This window comes from Chinchilla lanigera, unplaced genomic scaffold (assembly GCF_000276665.1).
Source record: "Chinchilla lanigera isolate Chin_1 unplaced genomic scaffold, ChiLan1.0 scaffold00021, whole genome shotgun sequence".
In the NCBI taxonomy this organism is placed as follows: domain Eukaryota; kingdom Metazoa; phylum Chordata; class Mammalia; order Rodentia; family Chinchillidae; genus Chinchilla; species Chinchilla lanigera.
The window spans coordinates 3295965-3321848 of record NW_004955422.1 but is presented as its reverse complement, the minus strand read 5'-3'; the positions used below and the strand labels follow the sequence as shown (position 1 = coordinate 3321848).

General features: G+C 49.4%; 1 protein-coding gene across 1 annotated transcript in view; it reads left to right on the top strand.

The window, feature by feature from the left end:
- Window positions 1-17901, top strand: part of Ext2 (exostosin glycosyltransferase 2) — a gene marked incomplete in the record, with an annotated part of 134434 nt that extends 116533 nt beyond the window's left edge. Inside the window, 4 exon segments of the mRNA XM_013514241.1 lie at window positions 7094-7237; window positions 9448-9576; window positions 10946-11028; window positions 16869-17901. Coding sequence (XP_013369695.1) covers window positions 7094-7237; window positions 9448-9576; window positions 10946-11028; window positions 16869-17007 — 495 coding nt within the window.
- Window positions 17902-25884: the final 7983 nt, after the last annotated feature.

The following is a 25884-nucleotide window of genomic DNA, read 5'->3' as shown; positions in this document are numbered from 1 at the left end:
TAGCTGGGATGGCAGGCTGGATTTTTTTTTTTTTTAATACTGTGGAAAATATTGTTACTCCTGGCAGTTTAGGTTTTATTCTGGTTTTTCCTTTTTTTTTAATAAGCCATCTTAAATCATTAATAGATGGAATACAAATACATAAGTAACTTGAAGGAATCACTCTGACCCTTGATTCTCTAGCAAGAGATCATGGGGTTCAGTACCCACATGAGACACCGGGATAAACAACTCACGAAGTAACTGTTGCACAATCTCATTTATACTTTGGGTCAGTCAGGACCACAGTTTGTGGTCAGTGTCTTTTCTTCCTTCTGCACAGGAAGGAGGGGATGGAGGGGTTTGCCCAGTTGGCAGTGGCATCGCTGACCCCAGTGATGGGCAGCACCAGGTGTGCTCAAAATAGGGTTCATCTCCTTGCTAGATGGAGCTGCTACCTTTGGGCTCCCAGCATCGACTCAGAGCCTCACCCAGATCAACTTGACATTTCCAAAGCACAGTCACTGTTCCCTGTAGCCAGCTCAAGGGTCTGTTTCTCCTCGCTCTGCAGGATTTAGAGAACAGCCATCCAGCTTTGCAGCACTATTCCTTTCGCTGCACTAAGCAGTCTCCCAAGACCAGGCTTAGTGACGGCGTGACCCACCCTGGAGCTGAAGTTATGGAGATAAAAACGATGTCAGGTACAAGGGGCCTTCAGGGGCACAAAGTGAACAAAACCATTGCCCAACACTGCCCCGCCTCCTGTTCCATCTCACGTACCTCACTCCCTCTTTACTGTCTCCCAAGAGATTCATTGCCCCCCATGCAAAGAGAAGATGGGGTTAATCTTCCCTCCAGCTGTGCCTTCCCAGTCAGTGCCTTCTCTGCCTCCAAGCCTCACCGGTTACGAGGCTCCAGTCGGCCTCAGATGTGGAATCACACTTGCTTGCTACATGCAGCTCTCAGGAGCTCGCTCTCTTAGTGGGATGAGCATGTGCCCCCACCTTGCTAAATGGGAACCACATTTGTGAAGAGCTTCCAGCTCTTAGAAGACGAGTGTGGTGCATGCGAAGGGTTCAGCTGCATTACCCCTCCTCTCCTGGTCTGCTGCTCCTGGCCTGCTCGCTAGGTGGGCGCTGCAACTTAACCATACCCACCGCTGCCGCTGGGTAAAACCTTAGCTTCTTGGTTCAGTCTGGCTTCTGGGAGATGAGGAACTTATTGAGTCAGAACAGCAGGAAATCATAGGACTTCATGAACCAAAGACCGGACTGGGTGTTAGGACCGGTTTAGGCTCAACCTAGCAGTGCGCCTTGGGAGAGCCGTTTTCCCATCTGTGCAGTGAGGGAAAGTAGACCGAATGATGTCTGCCTTTTGGGTGATCTCGAAGAGGCAGCGTGGACGGGGCCCACAGCAGAGGGCACATGGTTGTTCCTCTCTGGCCAGGTGGTACAGACGCAAGGATGAGACAGGTGACTCAAAGCCACCTCCTCAGTAGTCTTCCCAGCAGTGGCGATCACCGACAGATATGTCATGGCGCACGTCCCTGTCAGCTGTGGCCATCCCTACTCTGTCCCTTGGCTGAAGGGAAAGGACATCATGTGCTCAGCACCTAGGCCTTCCCTCCAAGCAAACTAGGACTCCAGAAGCCTCACATGTTCCTGGTTCTCCTGCTTGGCTTATTTTAAACAGAACCTTGCCTTGGCTTGCGAAGAAGAGCTTCCAGGCAGACCACAGTGACTGGCAGAATGTAACACACGGGTGTTTGTCAGTTACGACTTTTGGGTCCCTGTGCTCTAGATGTCTACGGTCGCATTTAATTGTGTCCCAGGCTTCTTGCAAAGTACCTCCTTGATTAAAAAAAAGTGCCCCCTAACAGGGCCATATAAACAGGAGCTGAAAACAAGACAGTCGGTCCCTCCATTCCACTTGATCTCAGGATATTCCAACTATAACAGGCGAGCTGTGTTCCCAAAGGGATGGGAGTGAACCCTGTAACCGGGTCACTGTGGAAGCCAGCAGCTGCCCCTTCCCATCTGGGCAGCATGCGAGATGAAGCTGGAAGGGAGGAAGAGCTGCTTGTTCAAAGATGTTTGTACACTGGGCTCCTCAATCTTGGCCTCGCTGACCCAGGCATAGGATGAGGTTGGAGCCGGTGTGCTGGAGTTCTGTGCCACTTGGTTGATTAAAGAGAGGCAAAACTCTGGAGGCAGCTGCAAGGAAAGACATGAACCCGGGGCGCAGGGGAGTGACCCTGGATCTCTACTCCCCTGTTTTCCTTGCCAGTTCCTGCCCCCTGTCTTAGTTTACAAGTCCTGATCCTGGCCCCACACCCACCTCCTCCCCACCCCCACAGCCTCCCTGCGGAACCCGGCCGTGAGCGCGTGACCACTGCGGCTTCAGAGTGCGGCTATTCTCCTGGTGCTGGCCCGTGGTTTCAGGTCCGCATGGCCAGATGGGCGCCACCTGCGCTGCACCTACCTGGCTCCCCGCCTGCTTCCTGCAGCCGCCTGTGGTTAGCACACGGCCCTGATCCGAGCCAGCCTCTTTTCAGGAAGACCTCAGGCACCCGTGTGCGCATGGCATTTAAGTTAGAGGAGCAGGCCAGGCTGTTGTGCAGCTGGTGGGTTAGTTCCTTGGGAACAGCTCAGTGAGGAGGAAGATACAAGAGCTTGGCCCCTCCAAGGACGTTAGACATTGCAGAACCCAAGCCCTCATTTTGCAGACAGTAAAATGAAAGCAGCCACTTTGAATAGGCCAGCTGTGGAGCTCATCCTGGGTGTGCGGGCCCATGGCCCCCAGTGCACTTTCTGTAGGAGTCTCACTTGCCTGGAGGGCTTTCAAAGCCAAATGGAAATTCTTAGTTTGATCCTGTGGTAATGGGAAGGCACAAAAGAACTCCCCAGGCTTTGGGGCTTTTGTTTGTTTTGTTTTGTTTTGTTTTTGAGACAGGGTCTTGTTATGTGTTTCAGGCCAGCCTTGAACTCACTATGTGGCCCAGGCTGGCCTGAACTCATGACAATCCCCCTGCCTCAGCCTCCTGAGTGCTGGAATTTCAGGCGTGTGCCACCAGGCCTGGCTTGTTTTGTTTTTAATTAAAAAAAAAAAAAATTACAAAGTGGCCAAGTAGGCACACCTGGGAGTCCAGAGAGGCGCCTATGCCTCTGATCAGGCAACAGGCATTTGGGGCCAAGAGTACGGAAATTAGAATGGAAAGAGGAGCTGGAAAATTGTGGTTCAGTGTTAGAATCCACGTTGGAACAGTGGTGTGGTGGCCCAAAGGCAAACACTGTCACATTGTGTCCAGGGCCCTGAGCAACACAAAGAGTCTCTCCTGAGAGACAGACTCTGTCCACAATGATGTACATGATTAAAAATAGATGCAGACTTGGGACCCGGAGGGCTTTAGAGGCTCTGTGCTTTGGACAGGCCGTGGAAGCACCATTCCTGGCACTACAGAGGCACGGTGTGGAGTTTCAGATGCCCACGCTACAGCTTGCACAGGCATCTGGCAGGACCGCAAGAGCTGACCCCAGGGCAACTCCCCGGGGTAGGAAGAAAGAAGCTGCGTTGGAGTTGGGGGTGGGGAGCCGTGAGGAGCTGTGGGGGAGGGCTCTCTGGCTGGGAAAATGCTTTACTGTATCCATAATCGACTTCGTTCTACACCGGGGCGGATTAGAGAGCGCCGTCCCGCTCCCCTTCCCTCCGTTTCGATCCTGCAGTCAGCTGCAGAGTTATAGATGAAGTGGCGAGGATGGTATCTTGATTGTATCCAGCTGCCTGGAGTAAGTCAAGGGCAGAGAGGCCCCGCATGCAAGAGAACGGCGCTCCCGGAAGGATCTGAGGAATCCGAGATCCAGGGCACCTCTGAAGCCTGGAGTGCAGCCCGCTGTGGCATCCTGTGACCCAGCGTCACCGCGGGAAGTCTGCTAGGTGACTTCCGCTGACAGAGCCCCTTACTGAAACCTTAAAAGCGTTTGATCCTAAAACGGAGCTGAGGATAATAATAAGATGATGATGATGATGATGGCCGCAGATTGGGGTGCGAAGGGCCGGTAAAGAAGACGGGAATGAGCAGAGCACCTGCGTGTGACAGCAGAGGCAACGGCAGAACCGGTGCCACCTCCCCGCACCCACTGCTGTCCTCTACCGTGTGTTCCGGGGCGTCACCTGTGGGCCTGGGCCTGCAGAAGGCCCCTGAAGGCTGCCACAGCGAGCCAGGGATAAGAAAGGGGGGCGGCGTGCTGGCTACCATCAGCGCACGGTGCAAGGGAGGAGCCGGCTCACCCAGCCCGGCCGCCGCTCTGGGCTCTATAAAACGGTAATAGTATCATATTATTCTAATCTGTTGAAATACAAGCCCCAGAGCGAAGGGAACTCAGCAGCGGCTCGCTCGGCTGAGGAAATGTCTGACATGGGTTCATTTGTCTGCAGCTACTTGGGCGATGCCTGCGGCCGATTAACTCCGTTGGTTACAACCTGGAGTCAGCGAGGCAGAGGGCCCTGGTAGGTGAACAGATTTCGCCCAGCTCCCAAGGCGGACAGTTCTCCCCACCACCCCAGACCACCGTGCCCACAGCCCAGGTCTGGTGTCCCCTGAGATCCTGCGGAGTGTCACAGGAGGGCTGGGCAGGACAGCGAGCGCGGTGGCGTCACAGATGTCCCACACTTCCAGAAGGCACTGGGAGCCCTGTGCTGCTAGGACCGCACGTCACCCCTGAGCTGTCTGGCACCCTCGTGAGTGGTCAGTGCCAACCCACCCTGCTGCGGCTCCTTCCATCCTTCCTCCTTCCGGCCCACGGGGGTGCTGCCCCGCCTGGAGACACGGGCTCGGCTCTGAGCCTATGTCTGTTCAGCAAATGGCTGGGGGAGGTAGTTCTTTGTGCTTGGGACGCCATGTGAATGGAATGCACTCTGTCCTCGTCCAGAGGGAAGTAGGTAAAAATAAGTACATCACAAATAGCCAACGTGGTCACAAAAAATGAAGCTTCGGTGAAGCAGAGCCAGGGGTGAAAGGGATGTGATGAGGAGGGGTTGGGGCGGCATTTGCCTTCGATGGGAAGGTCCCAGACAGGTGACTCGTAAGCAGAGACCTGGCCGAGGAAAGGAGAGCAGCCTGTTGTGGAGCTGGGGGAGTGCGTGCAAAGGGCCTGGGGTCTCGATGCGGTCACAGAGCAGGGAGGTTGCTAGAGTGTGGGTGAGCAGCCACAGAAGCGATGAAGTTGGGCCCGTGTGACCTGCGAAGGAGCCCGCAGATTGCCATGAGTGTGGTGGAAGCTGCTTTTTGTTTTCGTTTTGAGAGTGGGACATTTCTTCAAGATTTCCAGGGAGGTGTTATAAGTTACGTTATTTCCCCTCCAAAAGCGTATGTTGAAGTCGTGATCTTCAGGCCTTTGGGATGTAACTTTTTGGAACTAGGGACTTCTCAGAGGTAACTGAGTTAAAATGAGGCCATCAGCCCTAACCTGATGTGACTGGCGTCCTTACAGACAGCGACACTGGGACACACAGGCTCGTGCGGAGGGAAGTGACCATGCAGAGCTGCAGGGTTGGAGCGGTGTGTCTGCAAGGCAGGGAGTGCCATAAGGGACGGGAGACAGTCAGGCCCAGGAGCACAGGCAGATCTTTCCCTGCAGGTGTGGATCTTTTCCGCCAGGTGTGGACCTGGCGACTCCTGGCCTTGGGCCCCAGCACTTGAGACAAGTTTCTGCTGGTCTGCACCCCGTCTGTGGTTATTACAGCACCCTGGAAAAATAGAAAAGAGGAGGGGGCTGCCTGCATATGGGCCATACGCTGGGGACTGGTGGTGGCACACCGTCCCAGCACTCAGCAGCAGTGCACTGGGATGTGACCCTTGTGGCTCGTACCGATAGGTGAATGCCCAGTGAAATGCGGGTAGACATAGGGAGAGCCGCCGGTGGGACTGACCTGTGCAGAATACCCGGTATTCTTTAGGAAAAGTCCGTACAGAGCAGCTGTGCCCTGGGGGTTGGAAGGACAGGCATGGTGGCAAGGACACCGTTGAAGGCTGTCCCTGGATGCCGGGTCAGGTGATAGCAGAGAAGGTGAGAGGTGGTCACAAGCAGAGCCAGTGGGCTGCGCTGGTGGACAGAGGGAGAGGACAAGAGGGGACGACAGTGACCCCAGCAGCCGGCTGCACATTTCCTGGCACAGAGGCAGTGGGGGGGACTTGTCGGGCACAGGGGATCAAAAGTTCTGTTTTGGACATGGAACGCCAGAGATGCGTGTTCTTTGTCCAGGTGGAGCTAGCAAGAGGTTGGTTATCTCAGGAACATTCGGGGCTAGACATATGTCAGAGGTCATCCGATTATGGGTGGCTTTTAAAGTGACTGAAACTAGATGTGATGCCTTAGAGAGAGGGGCTTAGAGAAGCCAGCTGGGCCTAGGCCCGGCCCCTCAGGAGACCCGTTATTTAAGTCTGTCGGTGGCTGGGGACAGAAGAGGTGCACGGACAGCCAGCAGAAAGAAAGTCAGTGCGCAGTCATCCTAGGGGCCTCCGTTCCTGTAAAGGTGAAGCTCCATTATGCAGAAATCCGTGGGGAAAGTCTGAGAAGGGCCTCATCACCTGTGAACTAACTGCGTTTGGTTTCTTCCAACAGAACTGCCTAAGAGGTGTTCCCAGCACAGAGACCAGCACCTCTGCTCAGTACGTCACAGCACGCAGGATCAGAAAAATCCTCTGCAGTGCTTTGTAGGCTTTGACTGGGTTGTAAGGATGGGTGTGTGCTCAGGAAAAATGGATTTTTTTTTTTTTTTAAATAAAAAGAACAGAGACTTCTTGTAAATTTTCAGAATGAGCCGTTTAATACAAATCAGGGCAGCTGAGTTGCAGGGTTCCCTTGGTTCTTCATTTGTACCTTCACTAAGAATGAAACCTGCTTCATTAATCACTTGCCAACATGATAAGCTGTGCTGCCGTAGTACTTGAAATTTCCAAGCACACACAAGAAGTTTTGGAGGAAATCAGACTCAGTAGCTGTCTTCACACATCGGCAGAGGAGCCGTTGGATGGCCTCAGAAGCCTGCTGGAAACCATGCTGTCCCTCCTTGTCACCTGGCCTGGGGGTGACTGTGGATGTGCTTCGCTCCCCAGGTCTGGCGGGAATTTCCTGATCGGCTGGTGGGCTACCCGGGCCGCCTGCATCTCTGGGACCATGAGATGAATAAATGGAAGTACGAGTCAGAGTGGACTAATGAGGTGTCCATGGTGCTCACGGGAGCAGCTTTTTACCACAAGGTAGGAGGTGCAGGCTGGGCCATGGAACCCAGGGGCTGCACGTTTCACTGGGCCTCATTGCTGCTGGGTGTAGAAAGGCCTTCTCCTCAGAGGGCCTCGAAAAACCATGCCATGGGATACAGTGAATCTCAGACTTACGAACATGCAAGTGGCAAACTTTCACAGGTGTCCTTGATAAGAGGCACAGGTGTGGGTAACCCATTCAGGACTCTTCCTATCTGTCAGGAGCTATTTCTGTTCCCCATTCCCCATTCCTTTTCTCCAGCAAATTTTCCTACTGTGAGAAAAAAAAAAAAAGATTTACAGTTGCACTGTGTAAAACTCACTTTGTCAGATTATGAATGAATCCAACTTCTAAACATTCTCCCAGAACAGAACTCCTTCGTCAGTTAGGGACTTACCATATTCCTTTTTAAATAAATGTATTAGTTTTCTCATTATAAATGCAGTATCTGCTTTAGTAGGAAGTATGACAATCCCTGTTACTTGTAATCCTGTCACTTAGCAGTAACCATTACAGTGTTACCTCCGTTCACGAACTTAATTTGTTCTACGATTTTGGAAAAGACAACCACGTGTGTGTTTCTGTGGGAAGGATGACTGCAGTCATGTTTGTCACCCAGTGCTGAGTATGCAAACAAAAACAAAATTTTGCCAAATGCTTCTGTTTGGGTATCAAATTGTTGGCAAACGAAAGCATTTGTGAGCAATCACTGTATTACCTACAGACGCTGTTTTTCAGCTTGCCTTTTATTTATCTATTCTTGCATACACAGAGACCTTGTAAATACTCTGACTAGTCCCCTATATCACAAGCATTTTCTCATGTTACTAAATTTCATAAGCAATTAATTCTTAGCAAATTGATATTATATCGTAAATCATTCTCCATAAATCGTGTATAACTATTTCTCTCTCGTTGGATATTTAAACTTCTAATTATTTCTATTTTAGATGATGCTTCATATCTAATGTTCAGTGATTAATATCTACTTTCTGTTTATACTCATGATCATTATGGCGGGTTCCTGCCAGTAGAATTATGTTAAAGGAAACCTACATTTTGGGCTTTTTAAAGAGAAATGATTGGGCTGGGGATTTAGCTCAGCGGCACAGCACCTGCCTGGCAAGTGCAAGGTCATGAGTTCGATTCCCGGTACTGGAAAAAAATAAATAAATAAAGAGAGATAATGTAGTTTCAGTATTATTTGTACCTGTTTATACTCCCACTAGCACAATATAAAACTGTCCTACCATATCCTCCCTTGCATAAAATGTATTTAAAAATTAACCTTAGCTATTTGGATAAAAGTGAATCCTATTACTATTTACATGATTACTTGTGAGGTTAAAATTCCTTTGTGTATTTATTAGCTTTTTGCACTTCTTCTCATCTGAGAACCATCACATTATGGTTTTGACTTTATTAGGTAGAGACTGGAAAATAACCTGTTTGCATTTGGTTTCAGAATATTCAGTTTACTGATAGAGTGCTCCCCAGGAGCATGTGGTTTAATTAAACCGGGCATGAGGAACTGATGTCAGAAGAAAGGTCTGTTCAACTCAACACAGTTAATTTAATTTAGCTATTTTATATCTATTGTTTCTTGTTAGATCAGCAGTGCTACCCTCATATTTTTCAGGGCCAGCGGGTCCAGAAATAGGTTTTACTGTTAGTAAAACAAACAAGAAGCCCTAATAAATATAATTCTTTGAATGTGTGTGTACATACTGTTGATTATTGTGTAGATATTACAGATTTATTTTTGACCCATTCTACACTATCTCACACATGGGGGCTGTTGTAGTTTCAGCTATGTCTCGGTTTTGTTGCACTTGAAAAAGCACATGTAATCCTTGCAGAAGAATGCCCATGTCACAGGTGCTGGGTCACTTGACCAGCACTCTCGTACTTCCTCTGGCCTTTGTGTTGATACAGCCTTGTGATTAATCTTGCACAAGAAAGCGGTTCTCTTTGAGTTTTTTGTTTTTCTGTTTTGTTTTGTTTTGTTTTGGGTTTTTTTTTTTGTGTGTGTGTGTGGTACTGGGGATTGAACTCAGGACCTTGCACTTGCCAGGCAGGTGCTTGTACCACTGAGCTATATCCCCGGCCCAAGAAAGCCTGTTCTCATGCCTTCACTTAGTTGTCCTGATGTGTCAGCTGAAAGGAAGTACTATTTGCATGTTTCTTCTTTCTGTCTCCCTGACAGTATTTTAATTACCTGTATACCTACAAAATGCCTGGGGATATCAAGAACTGGGTGGATGCGCATATGAACTGTGAAGACATTGCCATGAATTTCCTGGTAGCTAATGTCACAGGGAAAGCTGTCATCAAGGTAAGAGGCTCCGGCACGGTGTCGCTTGGCTCTCTCGGGCCAGTCTCTGCTCCAGTCCTGAAAAGTGGAGTTCGTTCTTACAACTGAAAATGAAATATTGGCCTGGTTATACAGATCCTTGTATAATTATGTAACTGTAGTTGTCCTAAACCTTGCTTCAAACTACCAAAGGACCAGTTTCTAAAAGTATCTTTCCGATGGCATATTAAAAGCTGAGAAGAGCTAGAGATCTTGTGGAGATGGGGTAGTCTTTAGACCTGAGAAAATGTCTGTTTATTCTTGAAATTCAGACTTGGCTGAAATAAGACCCCTAGCTATGGAGAGGAAGCAGTCTTCTTTCCATGGGTAGCAGCATCCTGACCTCTTTCCTCCTGGTTAGAATTCCAGGTAGGAAAACGGGCAGTTCCAGCTTCCCCTCGGTACTTCCTCAGGGAGCTTATGCTGGAAGCCTGGATGAATCCTCACCAGTTACTCGGCAGCAAACAGGGTGACGTGGAAAGAGGAGAAAGCACCAGTCCCCTCCCTGTCCCTCCGATCTCTTAGTGACCCAGCAGCTCACTACAAGGAACATTAAAGGGTGTAAACTATGCGAGTTGTTCTTCAGGAAGCCCCCACCCCAGCTTCACTTTCAGCGTGTTTTTGGCCATGGTTGCTTCCTCTGGATAGTGTCTCTCTGCATTTTAGTTTTGCCTTGGTTATCGAGACTCCTTTCCTTCCCATCCTTCCCCTACTTGTCGTCTTCCCTAGGTTAGGATCGCAGCCTTCCCTGAGTTTTCTGGGGGTGCTAGAAGTTTAAGATTTGGGAGGGCGGAGGGGAGTCGGAGGAAGGGATCACAGGGTGAGAGACAATTGCATTCCTTTTCCTAACTAGAGAGAATTGCCAAATAAGCTGGCATCTTCAAGAGCAGAGTGCTGCTCATAGCATCTGCCATTAGCAGAAACGAGGAGAAAGCACCCCCGTTGGAACTAAGGTTACGGTGAAAGTTATGGGAAGCTGTATTTCATCGCCCTTATGGCTGCAAGAACAAATGGTGTTTATACAAGGACCTTGGCAGTGAGAAAACAGTCATTAAACAGGAATTAAGGAGCTTGTCATCACCACTTCTTTCCAGTTACAGAAGGCAAAAGCCTCCAAGCCTCTTTTATTGGGCCCTTGTGAGTTCCACTGTTGGCTGAGCCAGCCCAAATCAAATGGAAGAGTAGCGAGGTGTGCGTGCACGCATGTGTGCATGTGTGTATGTGTGTCAGTGTCGGCGTGCTCACACACGCTTGAAGCATCTCGGCTCCCAGCACAGAAGCATGTGGTGTGGCACAAGCAGATTTTATAGTCCTAGGCACTGACCGCCAGGTCTGTCTGCTCCTCTGGCAGGTGACCCCACGGAAGAAATTCAAGTGTCCAGAGTGCACGGCCATCGACGGGCTTTCTCTGGACCAGACACACATGGTGGAGAGGTGAGTACACCTCCGACCAGACTCTACTCTGGCCTGCGCTCCCCTCCTGCCGCCGTGGCCGGTTTGTGGGACTTCAGTGGAGATATAGGGACAACAGCTGGTAGCCATAGTCACCTCCTTTTGCAGTGTGGAAATGGGGTTAGTTCAAGCCCAGGTCACCCAAAGAATTAATTTGGAATGCTCCTCGCTCAATTTGCAATGGCTGCAGGGATCTTAAAAATATAGCTGGCCATAAGCTCCAGAAGCCAAAATCTCCTTACGGACTAGGCAGTAAACTAACTGCAGTCACTCAGTGGAAGCTTGTTCTTTCCAAGGGAATACAGGGTTGTTTCGCAGGCCAGTATCTCCGTGTTATAGTAGAAGCTTGGGGAGAAAGAATGAAGCCAAACCCACCAGAGACAAATGACCTTTACTGATGCTACTAAAACCACTTCCAAGAATGGAATCAAAGAGTTTCTTTTTGGAGGGAGGGAGGGCTTTAACATAGTCCTTTTCAGCCCAATTCCATCAATTACTCAAGAAGCACACGTCATATGGAGTGGACCCGGGCCTTGTAGGGGAATATGAAAGAAGTAAAAGACCCGTGTCTTTCCCCAAGACCATGAAAATCTCCAACTAGATCTAATACTTCCCGCTTGAACTCCAGGAGGCCCCAGGCTTCAAAATGCCTGAACTGAGCCTAATTCTCCCAAAGGCAGCTGTTAGGGAGACAGCGAGCCGTGACATCCCAGGAACAGTTACCCAGGGGCCACAGGGTCCTCCAAGAATTTTATAACAGCCTAGAAGGAGATGTCTGGACTGTTCGTAGCTCTCGTGTGCATCTGCTGTAGAATTCATTTTTGAAGTCTCTACACCATAATAAAATCCTTCAGGCCGCAGGGATTTTGTACACAGAATTTTTTGCTCTTGGCTTTGGATTCTTGTGCGCCACTTTCCAGCTCACTTTGTTTCTTTTATATGGAAATATCTTATCCCCAGAAATGACTGTTAGCAACCGTTGATGGGAAGTAACATTATTGTGGTTTGGGAACTACCTGTCATTGATGATCATGAGTGTCGCACAGTTTAAGGGCAATGACATTAACAGTCATAGCTCATTTGGAAGAGACTCACTGTGGTTCCAGTGGAGTCCATGCAGTTGGTGTTTAAACCTACCCTATTCTCTGTTTGGGAAGAATTCAGAGCTTGCAGCCAAGCAGTTACTGGGTTGAACTGAAACGGTGGCAGGGCAAGGAAGTGAGGGGACAAACGTGACCTGCTGGTGGCCTCGCGTTCCTTGCTGAGGCACATGACTGTTCCCTAGCACAGCTGAGAGGGTAGCCGATGGAAAGAGGCTGAAAAGGCAGTGAGCTGGCATGGAGTTAGAGATCACAGCACTGAACGGAGTAGCTCAGGGAGGTATGGACGCTTCCTCTTTGGAAGAGAGCTTTGGAAATAGAAGAGGCCTCTTTGGAAGGCTCGCACCAGCGTTTGTAATACCAACAGCACACTGCACTTGTACTTCATCCAAAGCTAATTTTCACAAGCATCCCAAGGGAAGCTGAAAGTGTTACTTCTTGTAAATGATGAGAGGAAAGAGAGGAAACAGCGGGTTCATTATTCAGAATAATCTGGTAAAAGAAATGACTTGAAGGGAGCCTTCAGCAATCCCCAGGATCCCAATAGGTGACACTCTGGGTGGACAGGAGGTTCTGGGCAGGGATGCCGTGCTCTCAGAAGGGCCTGACCAGCAAGTTCAAGGCTAACTTGGCCACTAAGAAAGTCAATTTGGCTAAAACGTAGAATTCCAGCTGGTTAGTGCCACACTGCAGAGGGCTTGGAACCCCCACGTGAGGAGCTTGGACTTTTTCCTTCAGGCTCTGATGCACCTTAGAGGGAGTTTGAACAGGGGACTGACTTAGTGAGAGAATTGCTTTGAGATCGGAAGTAGTGCTTGGGCTGGAATGGGAAATGAAGAAAGTGGAGGATGACTGGTTTAGAAGCTTTGAACCAAGCTGGATGTGGAAAGGAGGCAACGCATTGAATTGTAAGAGATTTTTTTTCCAAAGGAAGATGTACCAGAACTTAGTTTCCAACTGCGTAGGTACGAGGAGGTTACCAAAAAGAAGTCAGCAGATAGTTTCGATGTCAAATAAGAGAAATGGTGGTAGTGCCTTGGACAGTATCAATGATCTACTTAAGAGGGGAGGGAGGGGAGTGGTTAGGTTAGATTCAAGGGGGAGCTGGGCTAAATTTAGTGAACAATGAGATTTTAACCATGCATGAAATCGGAGAGAGAGAAGGTGTGTGACATTGAGCTCTCACCCTCCGTATATAGATGTAAGATACTGAGCAGCAGTTTGCAATGTGAAGTTGAACTGTAGAATGAAGTTTAAAACCAAGAGATATTTGAAAGTTGTGTGCTCAGAGTCAACAGTTGACTAAAGAAAAGCCCAGGGCCGAATCTTGATAATTTCTTACATTCAGGTGACAGAGTAACTGAGAACAGAAGCAGCTCCTGGAGAGGCCCAGAGACAACCAGGGTCTGCAGAGCCAGGAACAAGGGAGGACCTTGGAAAAGTGACTCCGAGAGCGACGAGGTCTAAGAGTTCCAGAGTAAGGGGTGGTGCTGAGGAACAGGAGTTCGTAACTGTAAAGTACCCCTCTGAGAGATTCAATAGGGAGCAGAATTAGCACTGTAAGCAAAACTGTTGGCATTAAAGATTGAGGCACTGAATGATTAAATAAAGGGCTTAGGTTGGGAGGGATAAAGATACAATTTAAGCCACCTTGGGCAGCCCAAGAGATAGTTTGGACTGTAGAATTGTTCGCTTGTTTTATTTCTTAATGGTTCCCTTTACAGAATGCACATTTTTCACAAAACAGTGGAAGTCGTTAACTACTTTCCCAGCATTTGACCTTGTGTTGCGTTTTGTGGTTCGATGTATTTATTTATTCCTGTATTTGGGAGTCTGGGATCAGAATTCTCAGTTAAGTAGGAGAATAGCTTTTGCTACCAAGTATCTGTTTCCAGAAGCTACTGGTTCTTTAAGAACCAGAAGAATTTATAGCTATTCATTTTAACCAATATCTTCACCAAGGTCAGGGTGATATGACAGGCAGACAGCTTCGATTTAAGAACTCGGTATTTCAGTGCGGGCCAGTCTTTGCTTGAGGTTATGAGTTTCCCACTTACTAGCTGTCTGACCTAAGGAAATTGGCCCTGACGGTCAGCCTTCTCAGCTGCTAAAATAGGGGAACTAATATCTCAGGACTGCACTGTCCACTCATGGGTTCAAAAACTGTCCAGCGTCTTTGCGGCAAGCAGGGTCTTGTGTGTCAGGCATGAGTGCACCAGATTCCTGAGTGCTGGCGGCGCAGTGCCTGGCAGTGTGAGCTTCCCCCAGCTTCCCAGCATTCGTCCTGGAGGCTCCCAGTTACCTTCGGTAATGGCATGTGTTTGGAAGGAAAACTGAACTCGCAGGCCTCTCTTCCCGGGATGCGTCCAACAGAGCAGAGGCAGATGCTGGCAGCACTCGGTGTGTGTGTGCTTGACTGGAAAAGCAGCACAGGGAAAAGTGCTGACAGGGGAGCCGGACCCCCAGCGGAACAACTCGGGTGGCCACCAGCAGCCAGCAGGCTCTGCCCACCCTCGCTGCTCCTGATAGTTCCCCTGTGTGAGAAGGAAGTAGGACACCGCCAGCCGGCTGGGCAGAGGAAGGACCTGCACCATGTGGAGCAGAGCGATGGTGCCAGTCCGCCAGTGCCTGGACTAAGTGCGTTGCCCTGCCAGCAGCACTTGCCAGAGCCTGGTTAGCCAGCGCGGCTGTCAGCAAGCCGGGCTGGCCCGTGCCCTGCTGGCTGGTCTGGCCACAGAGGACACATTGCTATTCATCCTCTCCCTGGACCCAGCACCCTTTTGTTCGTACCCCCTGGTACCCAGGCTGGCACGGCCGGGCCAGAATTTGTGTGTACCACAACTGGCAACGAGAAACTGCCCCTGCTTCCAAGCAGAACTCTGTCCGAGCGAAAGCTTGGAGCAGTGCCGCCTGGTCTGCCACTGCCGTGAGCCCAACATAAAGCGGGGGAAGCTGTTGGCCAGGGCGGGGGCCAGGTTCTGTTAGAACTCCGCAGCATTCACCCACCTCCCGCAGTGGGGAACCCCAGGCCGTCCTGAGTCTTAAGAGTGCCAGCAGGAGGGGAGCTCATTCCTGGCAAGTAGGGTAGTGTGATGCTAAGTCCAGCGTCCACTGCCGGTGCAAGGCTGGCTTTGAAGCCCAGGTCCGCCCTTTCTAGCTCAGGGTCCTTGGCACGTTACTCAACCTCCCTGGACCTTGTTTTCTTAATCCATGATGTGAGGCTAACATAAAACCAGTGGGGCCAGGGGAGGAATACTTAGAATAATCGTGTATAAGTTATCTGGCACAAAAGAGAGACCAGCAGCTTCCAGCTCCTCCCACTGGACTCCAGAATTATGTTTATAAATACATTTGGGGCTGCTTGCCTAGAGCATACAAAGCCCTAGGTTCCATCCCCAGCACTGCCAAAAAAAAAAAAAAAGCATCTCCTCATCAAGACTTTAGCCTCAGGAGCCAGGATGCCTGGGTTTGGTTCTGTCTCTTCTGGAGTTTTTTTATTTACCTTTGCACATGTTGCTTAGCCTCTCCGTGCCTCAGTCTCCCCACTGTGAAATAGGAGGAAGGGGAGTACTTAACCCCCTAGGGCTGTTGTGAGGATTCATGGGTCATCCGTGCATGCCAAGTACTCTTGACACAGCCTGAGCACATGGTGATTTGTGCTCCTGGTGGGTGTGATGATGCTGTTTTCTAAAGCTCAAAATGAAGTGGTAATATTTTCATTTCTATAGTGATGAAGAGAAAAGAGTTGATCGTAGCCTTTAGTAATTGATTTTTTCCCGAGGCCCAAAGGTCTTGGATAAGAACCTGTTGATTACAGTAACTTGAAAGCAGCCTACAGTCGCCTGTCAGAGGACAGAGGAGACCTGAGGTCACATGCGGACCTGGCGTCTACCCGGCTGTCCTCATGCTGCTCTCAGGTGCCCAGGCCCAGCTGAGGAGGGCGCTGACCTCTCTGAAATCCATCCTGCAGTTCCCCGCACTTCAAACGCTTTTCCCGGGCTCATTCCGCCGCTGGTTGGTGATGTCCTCCTTACCCAGCTGTCACACTAGGTCGGCCTGATGGAGCCGAGCCGTCCCAGCGAAACGCCCTGACCCCTCACCCTGAGTGCTTGCTCTCCGCGCTGGGGTCTGGGCCGAGCTCCATCCGATCTAGCCCATCCCCTTCTGTAGCAGCCACGCTGGAGTTGCCAAGCCTGGTGTGCTGCAGGCTCTACTGCAAGAGTGACCGAAACCGCGCAGATTACCAAAGCCCGCAGGGGTAAACGGGGGCGCACTCGCGCTGCCATTCCCGCTGCGGGCTGGCGAATGGATGAGGGCTTCTGGCCTATCTCCTCTTGTCTTCTGCAGCCCCGCCGCGCTGAGCCTGAGGCCAGGTGGCCTGTCCTGTCTCCGCCTGTGCTCCCACTGGCAGAGAGGGGGTTAAGGATTGCTGGCAGCTAATCCACCTTCTTCTGAGGCCTGCTGGTGCTGAGCGGGAGGAATGACTGGAATTCGGGGGGGAGGGGAGGCTCCTGCCTTTGGGCAGCCTCAAAGGGCACCCCTTGCTCCCTGTCCCCAGCTGGGGTTTCCCGGCACCTCAGCCTTGTCTGAAGCCCAGCGGCAGGCTGGAGCTGCTTGGTGGCAAACGTGATGGGTTTTGCGTGTTCTCTTTCAGCATCTCTGCTGTTTTTTTTTTTTGCCCCCTCTCTGCTTGTCCCTCATCCTGCTCACCCCGCACCCCAGGTCTGAGTGCATCAACAAGTTCGCTTCAGTCTTCGGGACGATGCCTCTCAAGGTGGTGGAGCACCGAGCAGACCCCGTGCTGTACAAGGACGACTTTCCTGAGAAGCTGAAGAGTTTCCCCAACATCGGCAGCTTGTGACGCGCGCCGGGCAGGGGTCCGGGGAGGCGCTGGCAGGACGGGGCTGGGGCCCCCGGCACTCACCATGGGGCGGTGGAAGGTTGACAGACCGGGTGCCTCCAGAAGGGTGGGGAGCCCCCACGGCACACTCCGGGTTCCCGGACTCACTAAGCGGAAGAAAGCCACTGAGGCACCTTGTAGGCCGCCTGACCTCCCCGTATCCCGGGAGGGAGGAGGTGCCCACACCTCCCGCAGTTCATATCTCTGAGTCTTCGGAGGAGCAGCCAAGCCGGAAGGTGCAGGAGCCAGCGCCTCTCTAGGGTCAGTCTGTGCCTTCTGGCCTGGCACTGGGCGGGCCAGGCGCCTGTCAGTCCCTCAGCCGCTCTTTTACGGGTGGTGTTTTGATATGATTAAAGTAATTTTTTACTCCTTTTTCTGCTGTGCTTCAAACGCTGATTCTTGGGATACCAAGGAACCATCCCTGTTGGTGTATTTAACTCCACTTTCTGGCCTCGCAACAGCAGTCTGGACAGACACAGCCAGGAGGAAGATGTGGTCCCACGCGCATCGAGGGGACGGAGGTCCCAAATCATAACCATCCCTTCTCAGTGCGGACGACTCCGGACGCCCCAAGGGAATCCATGTGATTGCTGCTAGGGTCCACTCACTGGTTTACAGGGGTTCTGGGGAAAGCAGGGCCTCTGATAGCCATGTACTGAGTTGCCCTAGCGGGTACCGTATTATAAAAGTTGAGTTGTGACCCCCGCCCCCCATAGAGGATGCCAAAATTTCCCTCATTCTTTGTAACATTAGCCAGGGAGGCTCTGGCTAACGTTAAATGCTGCTATAACAACCACTCTGCAACAGTTGCCGGTATATTTAAATCATTAAATTTCAGCATTTAGTAATACTGCACATGTGTGAATTATACCTCTTTAAGCCCAGTTGATGAACAAATCTACTCTGGCAAATGTTAAATGTTATGGATCCGAAACAGATTTATCTGGCTCTAATATTAAGATTAGCCACAGTTTGGGCTTTAGCCATAACATATGTCCCCAGAAACACAAAATACATCACAATTTGCTTAGAATATGGATATAATTAGGGAAACCCAGTTGTGTGCCAGTTGAAGTCACTCGAGCACTGCCATTGTTCTGCCGAGCAGCGTGGAGGCGGGCAAGACCCGTGCCATGGTCAACAGGAGTCACTGTGCCCGGGGCCCGCAGTGCAGGGGCCGGAGAAGAGTTTGGCACATAGCAGCAGCATTGAATGCAGAGCTCATGATGGTTTCATCTCGTTTCCTGTCACGGAGCCATGGACTCCCGGGCAGCAGCTGCTGGACAGGACAGGACAGGAAGGTCACCTGGGCCATCCGTAGTGCAGATTCAGACTCAGAGGTTGATCAGCGTTTCCCTCAGAGAATACCCACTTGTCAGCCAATGATGGGTGAAGGCGTTTGGGTCTCATTTCCACAGCAACAGATAGAAAGCCAGAGAAAGGGATTTCTGTCGTCACCCGGGTCCCACAGCTACAAAGTCAGTGAGTGCCTCTAACTTTCTAGGGGGTCGCCAGCTTGGTTCCAAGATGTGTGGCACACATGGGGGGTGTGGGGGTTGGGCTTCGCATTGAAGTCGCACAGAAACCAAAAGCTGGGCCAACAGTGGGTCCATGTGACATGGCTGTCAGCCTGGCCTCTCATCCCGTATGACCTTCATAGGAGTCCCTGGACTTTAAATCTTCATTTAAAGGACTTCACTATTTCCAGAACTATTAGAGTTAGATCAGGCAACATAGCGCCAAGTAATTTAGATGGTAGGTAGGAGTATTGCATCCTGGGCACTTGGACCTTGGAGATTCTGTCTTTGAAGGGACAGGCGGTACAGTCACAGTTGAAATGCAGGACAGGCTCCTTGCAGACGACCAGGATTCAACGATCCCAAGGACAAGGGACTACGTCCCCTTGTGAGTGGCCTCAGCCTCACCCACACCCACGAGCTAGGTCAGGACTATCTGCCCCTGGGGATGCCATGGAGCCTGGCTGCAGGAGCAGAACAATGCCACTAATTAAAATGTCATGTCCAGGCCTACAGCAGACAGCAGCTGGTTCTAGATTAAGAAATCTTTTTAAAGAAATTATGTCCTACTGGCCTATAGAAGAGGCAGACTGGCCCCGGCCCAAGTGTGTACACCAAGCCACTGCCTTCTCTCCGGGGACCTTGCTGGGATGGGCCCGCCTGCAATGTCAGGGTTGGAAATACCTTTTTTTTTTTTTTTGGCTGATTAACATTAGATGGTTATTATTCAGAATAACCAAATAATGGAGACCACATAAATGTCTGTCAGCATCTGAGTGAATAAAGAGAATGTGGAATAAACATGAGATGGTTGTTAATATTCTTATCTCATGGATTTTACCATGAAAACATGGTTAGGCCCAAACCACCTTGTCTGGGAAGGTTAAAGAGGGAAATAGCATTTCGGTCTCACAGTCTCTGGTTCCTTCCTGCCAGCGAGGCTCTGCTGTCTCCCCCCTTTACTCCATCGCCCAGTTCAAAAATCCGTCCACTCCCACTTCTCTGCCAAAGCCTCATCTATTTCCACTGGGCTTTGAACTCTCGGGTTTTAGCTTCCGGGTTCCCTGCTGCCCTTGGGTGAAGTGGCCTCCCTTGGCCTTTGTGGGCAGGGCTGGGAGCTGAAGAGGCTGAAGGAGTTGCCGGTGACCCGGCAACCCCACTGTCACTGCTGTGCAGGAGCAGCAGGGAGAGCGTCCTTCAGGCCAGAAAAACACACTGCTAGTCGTGGTTCTGACAAGTGATGCGGGGTCAAAATGCAAAAACCCTTGTTGGTTCCAGCCAAGTTAGAATCAAGGCATAGACAGTGCGGAGACCGGGTTGGGTTCCGGTGAGGCTTTTCCTGACTGTAGTCCAGGGACCTGGGGGTCCCCATCTGCCTGTGCCCTCAACCTTTGCTGCAGGGACAGTCTCCTCTTTGCCTTACTCTTTTGTCATGCCCAGTATAAGAGAAGCCATAGCATCTGCTCCCCTAGAGGCTTAGCAGGGCCAGGCAGCGGCTGAGAATCCGAAGCTGGCCTCAGACCTCCTCCCGAGAGCGCTCTGGCAGGCGTGCCGAGCAGTTGGCAGGCGAGTCCCTCCAGGAGGACTTGGGGAGCGATAAACTTTCCACTGCAGGGCCTGGAGGCACAGGAGACCTTTGGGGCTGTTCCCACCCATCTCACCCGGAGCTCTGTCCAAGCCCTGGGACGCCCATGTTCTACTTCTGAGTAAAACCAGGGGCAGTGTTTGGCCCCGTTGTACAAACCATGTATGGTCCAAGGATCTGGAACGGGCTTAGCCGAGCTGCTCCTTTGGAAGGCAAAGGCAGGCAGGCTGGACCTACTCCCAATTTTGAGACTGTATCCTCTCTCTGCTTATGATGGGAGCTGTGAGTCTGGCTGAATGTAAGGGAGACCTTTCTCTCCCACCTCCGTAGATGGATGCCCAGTCACCCTCAGCCTTGGCAGTGTGGCTCCAGGTCCCAGGGAGGGCGCATGGGTCTTATGGGCAGCATAGTCGCAGTATCTTAATTTACGCTTCACCATGGTTGGGGGCAGCAGAAATACAGTGGAGGTAAACTTGGTCCCCTGTCCCTCTTTCCTTTTGAGACACAGCTGAGTCACCTGCATGGGAGTAGCTTTGTCCTTCTGCTCTGGACCACTTGGCTCCCTGGTCACAGCTCTGCCAACTCCACGGAAGGAGGCCACCGTGATGCGCCATCTTGTTGGCCTCCTCAGAGGAACAGGGCATGGGGCTACCCACGGAGCCATGTGGCACAGACCAGAGCCACTGGCCAGGTCTTTTCTGCCGCCATACCAAGCCTTCCTGCCATGCCAAGCCTTCCCTTTACAGCACATCTACTTGGGCTCGTGTTTACAGCTGCAGATTTAAGTCATCAGCTCCTGCACCCAAGGATAAACTCAAGGAGCCTGTGGCTTTCTGTTGAGCACAACTGGGAAACACCACATTTCCCATCCAGGAGAGGTGGGACAGCATCTCACCCACACGTGCTCTCTGCCAGGCAGCGCGCTGGCCCGGACACAGGCAGCCAGCGGAGACGCAGCCCGGGTCTCAGAGAACTCCAGTCCTCCCGCGTGGACTTGTCCCAACGCTGAGCAAGGACTCCATCACCCCACCTCCCCCAGAGGATGGAGGATAAGGGGAGGGTCTTTATCTGCTTTTCCCTGGAGCTGTGCCTTCTCTGAGCGGCATGCTGGCCCTTCCTGGACCTGCCGGGAGTCCATTGCTGTGCCTTACTTTCATCAGCCAGAAAGGAGACAGCAAGAGCACCAGATCCGGCTGGCGGGAAGGAACGCTGTCTCAGATCTCCTCCTCTCCCTTTGCCAGGCCTCTAATGAGACTGTACCTGGCGACGCTGGCAGCCAGCCCTGTGCTGGCCCCTATTTCTGCTTACCCTGTTACCAGAGAGCCGGGGTCTGGATCCTGTCGCCCCGTCAGGGTGGATTACCAAACGAGCAGCTCTTTTGCCCCAGTCCCTTCCCCGTACTATAAATAAGCCCTATGTTTATTTTCTTGTGTTATTGAAATGAGCACTTGTGATTGGGGCCTCTTTGGACAAGTCCAGAGAGCGTCCATCCGGTGCCTGCTGAGGGCCCTGCGTGGCGGGCTGCTGTCTGGAGCTGTTTGGAATCCTCGCCCTGTGTTTTGGATGTGGCTTAATTTCAATAGAGGGGGCCGTATGCAGCCCTGTATCTGCTGATTTTCAGGTTTCAGCTTTCTGCCAGCCTCGCTGCCTGCTTAGAAGTAAAGTTGTGTTTCTCATTATGGGGATAACAGCCACAATTGAGGTAATTAACGAAAATTGTGTCTTGGTGGCAGCAGCTCCTATAGGATTTCCAATAGTCTTTCTCTAGTGGATCCTGAGAGGCTCACCTTCCTGTCCTCCCTTCTGCCTCCCCTGGGCCAAGTACCCGTCCTTGTCTTCTGGATACAAGCCCAGTAATTCCGCTCCTCAGAGTCTTGTTCTTGTCACGTTGGGTTTCGTATCTTGACAACATGGCCGAGTAAGGATTTCATTAACTCCATCTTCTCCAGTGCATGGAGGAGGCAAGGGTTTTTCTCTCTCTTCCTCTTCGGATTGCCGGTGGTACCCTTGTGCTTCTTGGGTGGTTATGAGGATGGATATCCATTAATAACAGAGTGTGCTCTTCTAGTCTCACGTTGTCTGTACCATCTCAGTAGGGAGGGTGACCTCGGACAGTGTTGGGAGAGAAAGCTGCTTCCTTTCTACCTGGCAGCCCAAGCAAGGTGTGCACACCCCTTGGAAGTCCCGGAAATAGGAAACGTGCCAAGGGAAGACTTCTCTGCAGGGGTGACATCCGGCTTCAGGCTTTGGCAGCACACAAGACTTAAGCGGGACACAGCCCTGTCTGTACCAACTCAGGCTAAAGAGCATTATCTCCTTCTCAGGACAGATGAGTCCAGTAAATCACTCAATAAAGAAATCTTCTTGGACACAACCTGAACCCAAGGTCTATTAAGGAAGAAAATTGCATCTAACAATAGGATTTCATTCATATTAGAAAGGACCAGGAGAAAATAAAGGTTTATTTGTATTTGTACTCTATTAACTAGTGAAGATTCTTTTACTTTAAACATTTAAGACTCTGATGTGGTGAATCCTCAATGTGATGAATCCTTGATGTGATAAATCCATTCCATCCACAAATATTTACAGAGCACTTACTGTGTGAGAGATGCTCTTCTTGGCGTACAGATGCTGCTTTGAGCAGGTACTTACTGTCATCAAGCCCACATTCTCAGAAGAAAGACAACAAATGAGTATAATTTCAAATGTCAGAAAGTGCTAGGAAAAAAGTAGAGCAGAACAGTACAGATAGGCTTAAAGAAGAATTTTAGACAGGTTGGCCAGACTTGACCTTTAAGCATATCTCTGTATGCTGAGCCCTAGGATGCCAGGCCGAGGGAGGAGTTCGTGTGAGACCTCCGACGGGAATGAGCCTAGCTTATCTTAAGAACAGTGAGAACTCCTGTGTGGCTTTAGTGTAAGGATGTAGAGAGCCAGGCAGAAGAGGGATCTAGAGAGGTAAGCCAGAGACAAGTCATGTTAGGGTCATGGAGGCCAGAGGATCCCAGACTCTTCTGAGTGTGATGGGAAGGCTCTGGAAGGTTCTAAGCAGAGGCATGGCATAACTGAATGGCATTTTGTTAAAGATTAGGGAGCAAGAGTGAAAGGAAATAGAATGCTATTTTAAGGAGCCCAAGTAAGAAATGATGGTGGCCCTAGAAGTGAAGTGTCACCTTGGGTGTAGAGTTTATTAGATTTACTGATGAACCTAGGAGCTGAGAAGAACAGAGGGTTCACAGCTAATGCCTCCATTTTTGTCCTAGGTAACTGAGTGATACCACTAGCTGAGACATGGGAGACTACGGAGGGTGAGGGAAGGGAAAATCAAAGGTCCACCTAGTTATATTGAGTTGCCTCATTAAGGGGGAGTGTGCTTTAAGCAGTTGGATACCTCGTACTCGGGAAAAGCTAGGACTGAAAATATAAATGGTATTTAAAACCATAGGACTAGATGAGATTACCCAGAGGGTCAGAGCAGGTAGAGAAAAGGACCACAGCCTCAGCACACAGCACACTCCACCATTTACAGATGAAAAAGAAAAGGAAGAAGTACAAAGAAAACTAATGAGTTGCCAGTGAATTTAGAAGAAAAATAGGAAAGTGTCCAAAAGATCAACTGTGATAAATTAAAGTGCATACTAAAATGTAAACTCTAGGGCAACCATGAAAAATATTATTAAGAAGCATAACTGATAAGAAGTGCTGGAGATGGAATGTCAAAAATATACTCAGTTTAAAGCAAGATAGGAGAAGGAAGAGGATGCAAAGAAGAAATGGGACAAATGAAACAAGTAGCAAGATAATAGATTTAAACCCAAATTATCAATAATTCCATTAAACGTAAATGTCCTAGATACTATAACTAAATGGCAGAGTATCAGGTATGCTGTAGTTTGAATTTGTTTCTCAAAAGTCCATGTGTTAAACCTTAATTCCCAATGCAGCAGCATTGGAGTTGGGCTTATGGAAGGTGTTTAGGTCCTGAGGCTCCACCCCATCATCATGAAAGGATTAATATTGGTCTCACAGGAATGAGTCCTCACAAGAGTGGGTCACTACAAAAGTGAGCTAGGCTTCCTTGGCTCTTTCCTTTGCCTTGTTATGAAACAGCAGGCCAGACAAATGCCAGTGCCTTTGAACTTCTCAGGCTGCAGAACTGTGAGCTAAATAAGTTTCTATGCTTTGTAAATTATCCCCTCTGTGGTATTTTGTTATAGTAACAAAAAACACACTTAGACTGAATTAAACCAGAGCAATTTTACACTACTTGGAAAATAAGACACATTTAAGTTTTTTTTAAAAGGTTGGAAATAAAAAAAAAAATCTTAAAAAAATAAAAATAAAAGGTTGGAAAAGATATACTATGCAAATATTAAGCACAAGAAAGGAGACTGACTATATTTCTAGAGAGAAAGAAAAATAATTCTTCATGAAAATTCACCTAAAATACACAACAGGAGCCAGTTCATGAATGCATGAATGTGTACATTGAATAACAGTGTTTCAAAATATACAAAGTGAATAATGAGAGTCAAAAAACCTCTAATAGCATGTGGATTCTATGAACTCCTAGTAATTGATAGAAAAAGCTGAAAGAAAAAATTAAAAACTAGATGACCTGAATAACACTATCATATACTTTCACATTAAAGTGTGTAAGAATGCATGGGTAAAATACAGAGAGGGAGATCTATAACTTGAAATACCTAAATTAGAGAAGAAGAAAGATCTAAAGTGATCATAGCTTCTACCTTTAGAAAACAGAAAAAGAAGAGCCAGTTAAACCCAAAGTAAGTAAAAAGAAAAAGCAGAAATCAGTGAGACAGAAAATGGAAAACAATGGAGGAAAATAAATTAATTGAGAACTGGTTCTTTGAAAAGGTCAGTACGTGCTCAAATTACCATTATCAGGAACCAAAGAGGGGACATTGGAGATTTAAACATATTCAGGGTAATACATTGCTCTGGCCTCAATATTTGGGTTCCTCTAAATTTCATGTGTTGAAACCTATTCCTCAGTGTGGTGGGTTGCCCAGGAGATAATTAAGTCACTGGGTTAGATCCCTTATGAATAGGATTAGTGCCCTTATACAAGGGACCCAAGCCAGCCCTCTTCCACCATGTGAGGACAGAGCCAGAAATGCCATTGACGAGGAACAGGCTCTCACCAGCCTCCAAACCTGCTGCTTCTCCAATCTTGGAGCTCCCAGCCTCCAGAACTGAGAAGTGAATTTCTATTGTTTTATACATTTCTTAGTGTAAGGTATTTTATTATAGTAGCGCACAGAAACCAAGAAATACAAACAATTTTATACCAGTACATTCTGCAGTTTTTGATAAAATAGACACAATCCATGAAAAACATAAATTGGCCAAGCTGCCTGAAGAAGTAGAAAATCTGAATCACCTTGTATCTGCTAAAGAAATCACAACTTGAAAGTTCCTGCAAAGAGATGTCCAAGTCCTCATGATTCGATGGGCAAATTCTATCGAACAAGGAAGAATTAGTATGAATGCTATACAAACTCTTCTCAGAAAATAGAAGGGGTAGAAGTACGTTCTGACTCATTTGAAGTGGCCATTATCATCCTGGTACCAAAACCAGACAGACACATTACCAGAAAACCACAAGCTAAAAGGCTTCCAGAACATAGACACAAGTCTTTTAACAAAAGACTAGCAGATGGAGCCCAGCCATATATGAAGGGGTGATATATGACTAAAGAATACAAA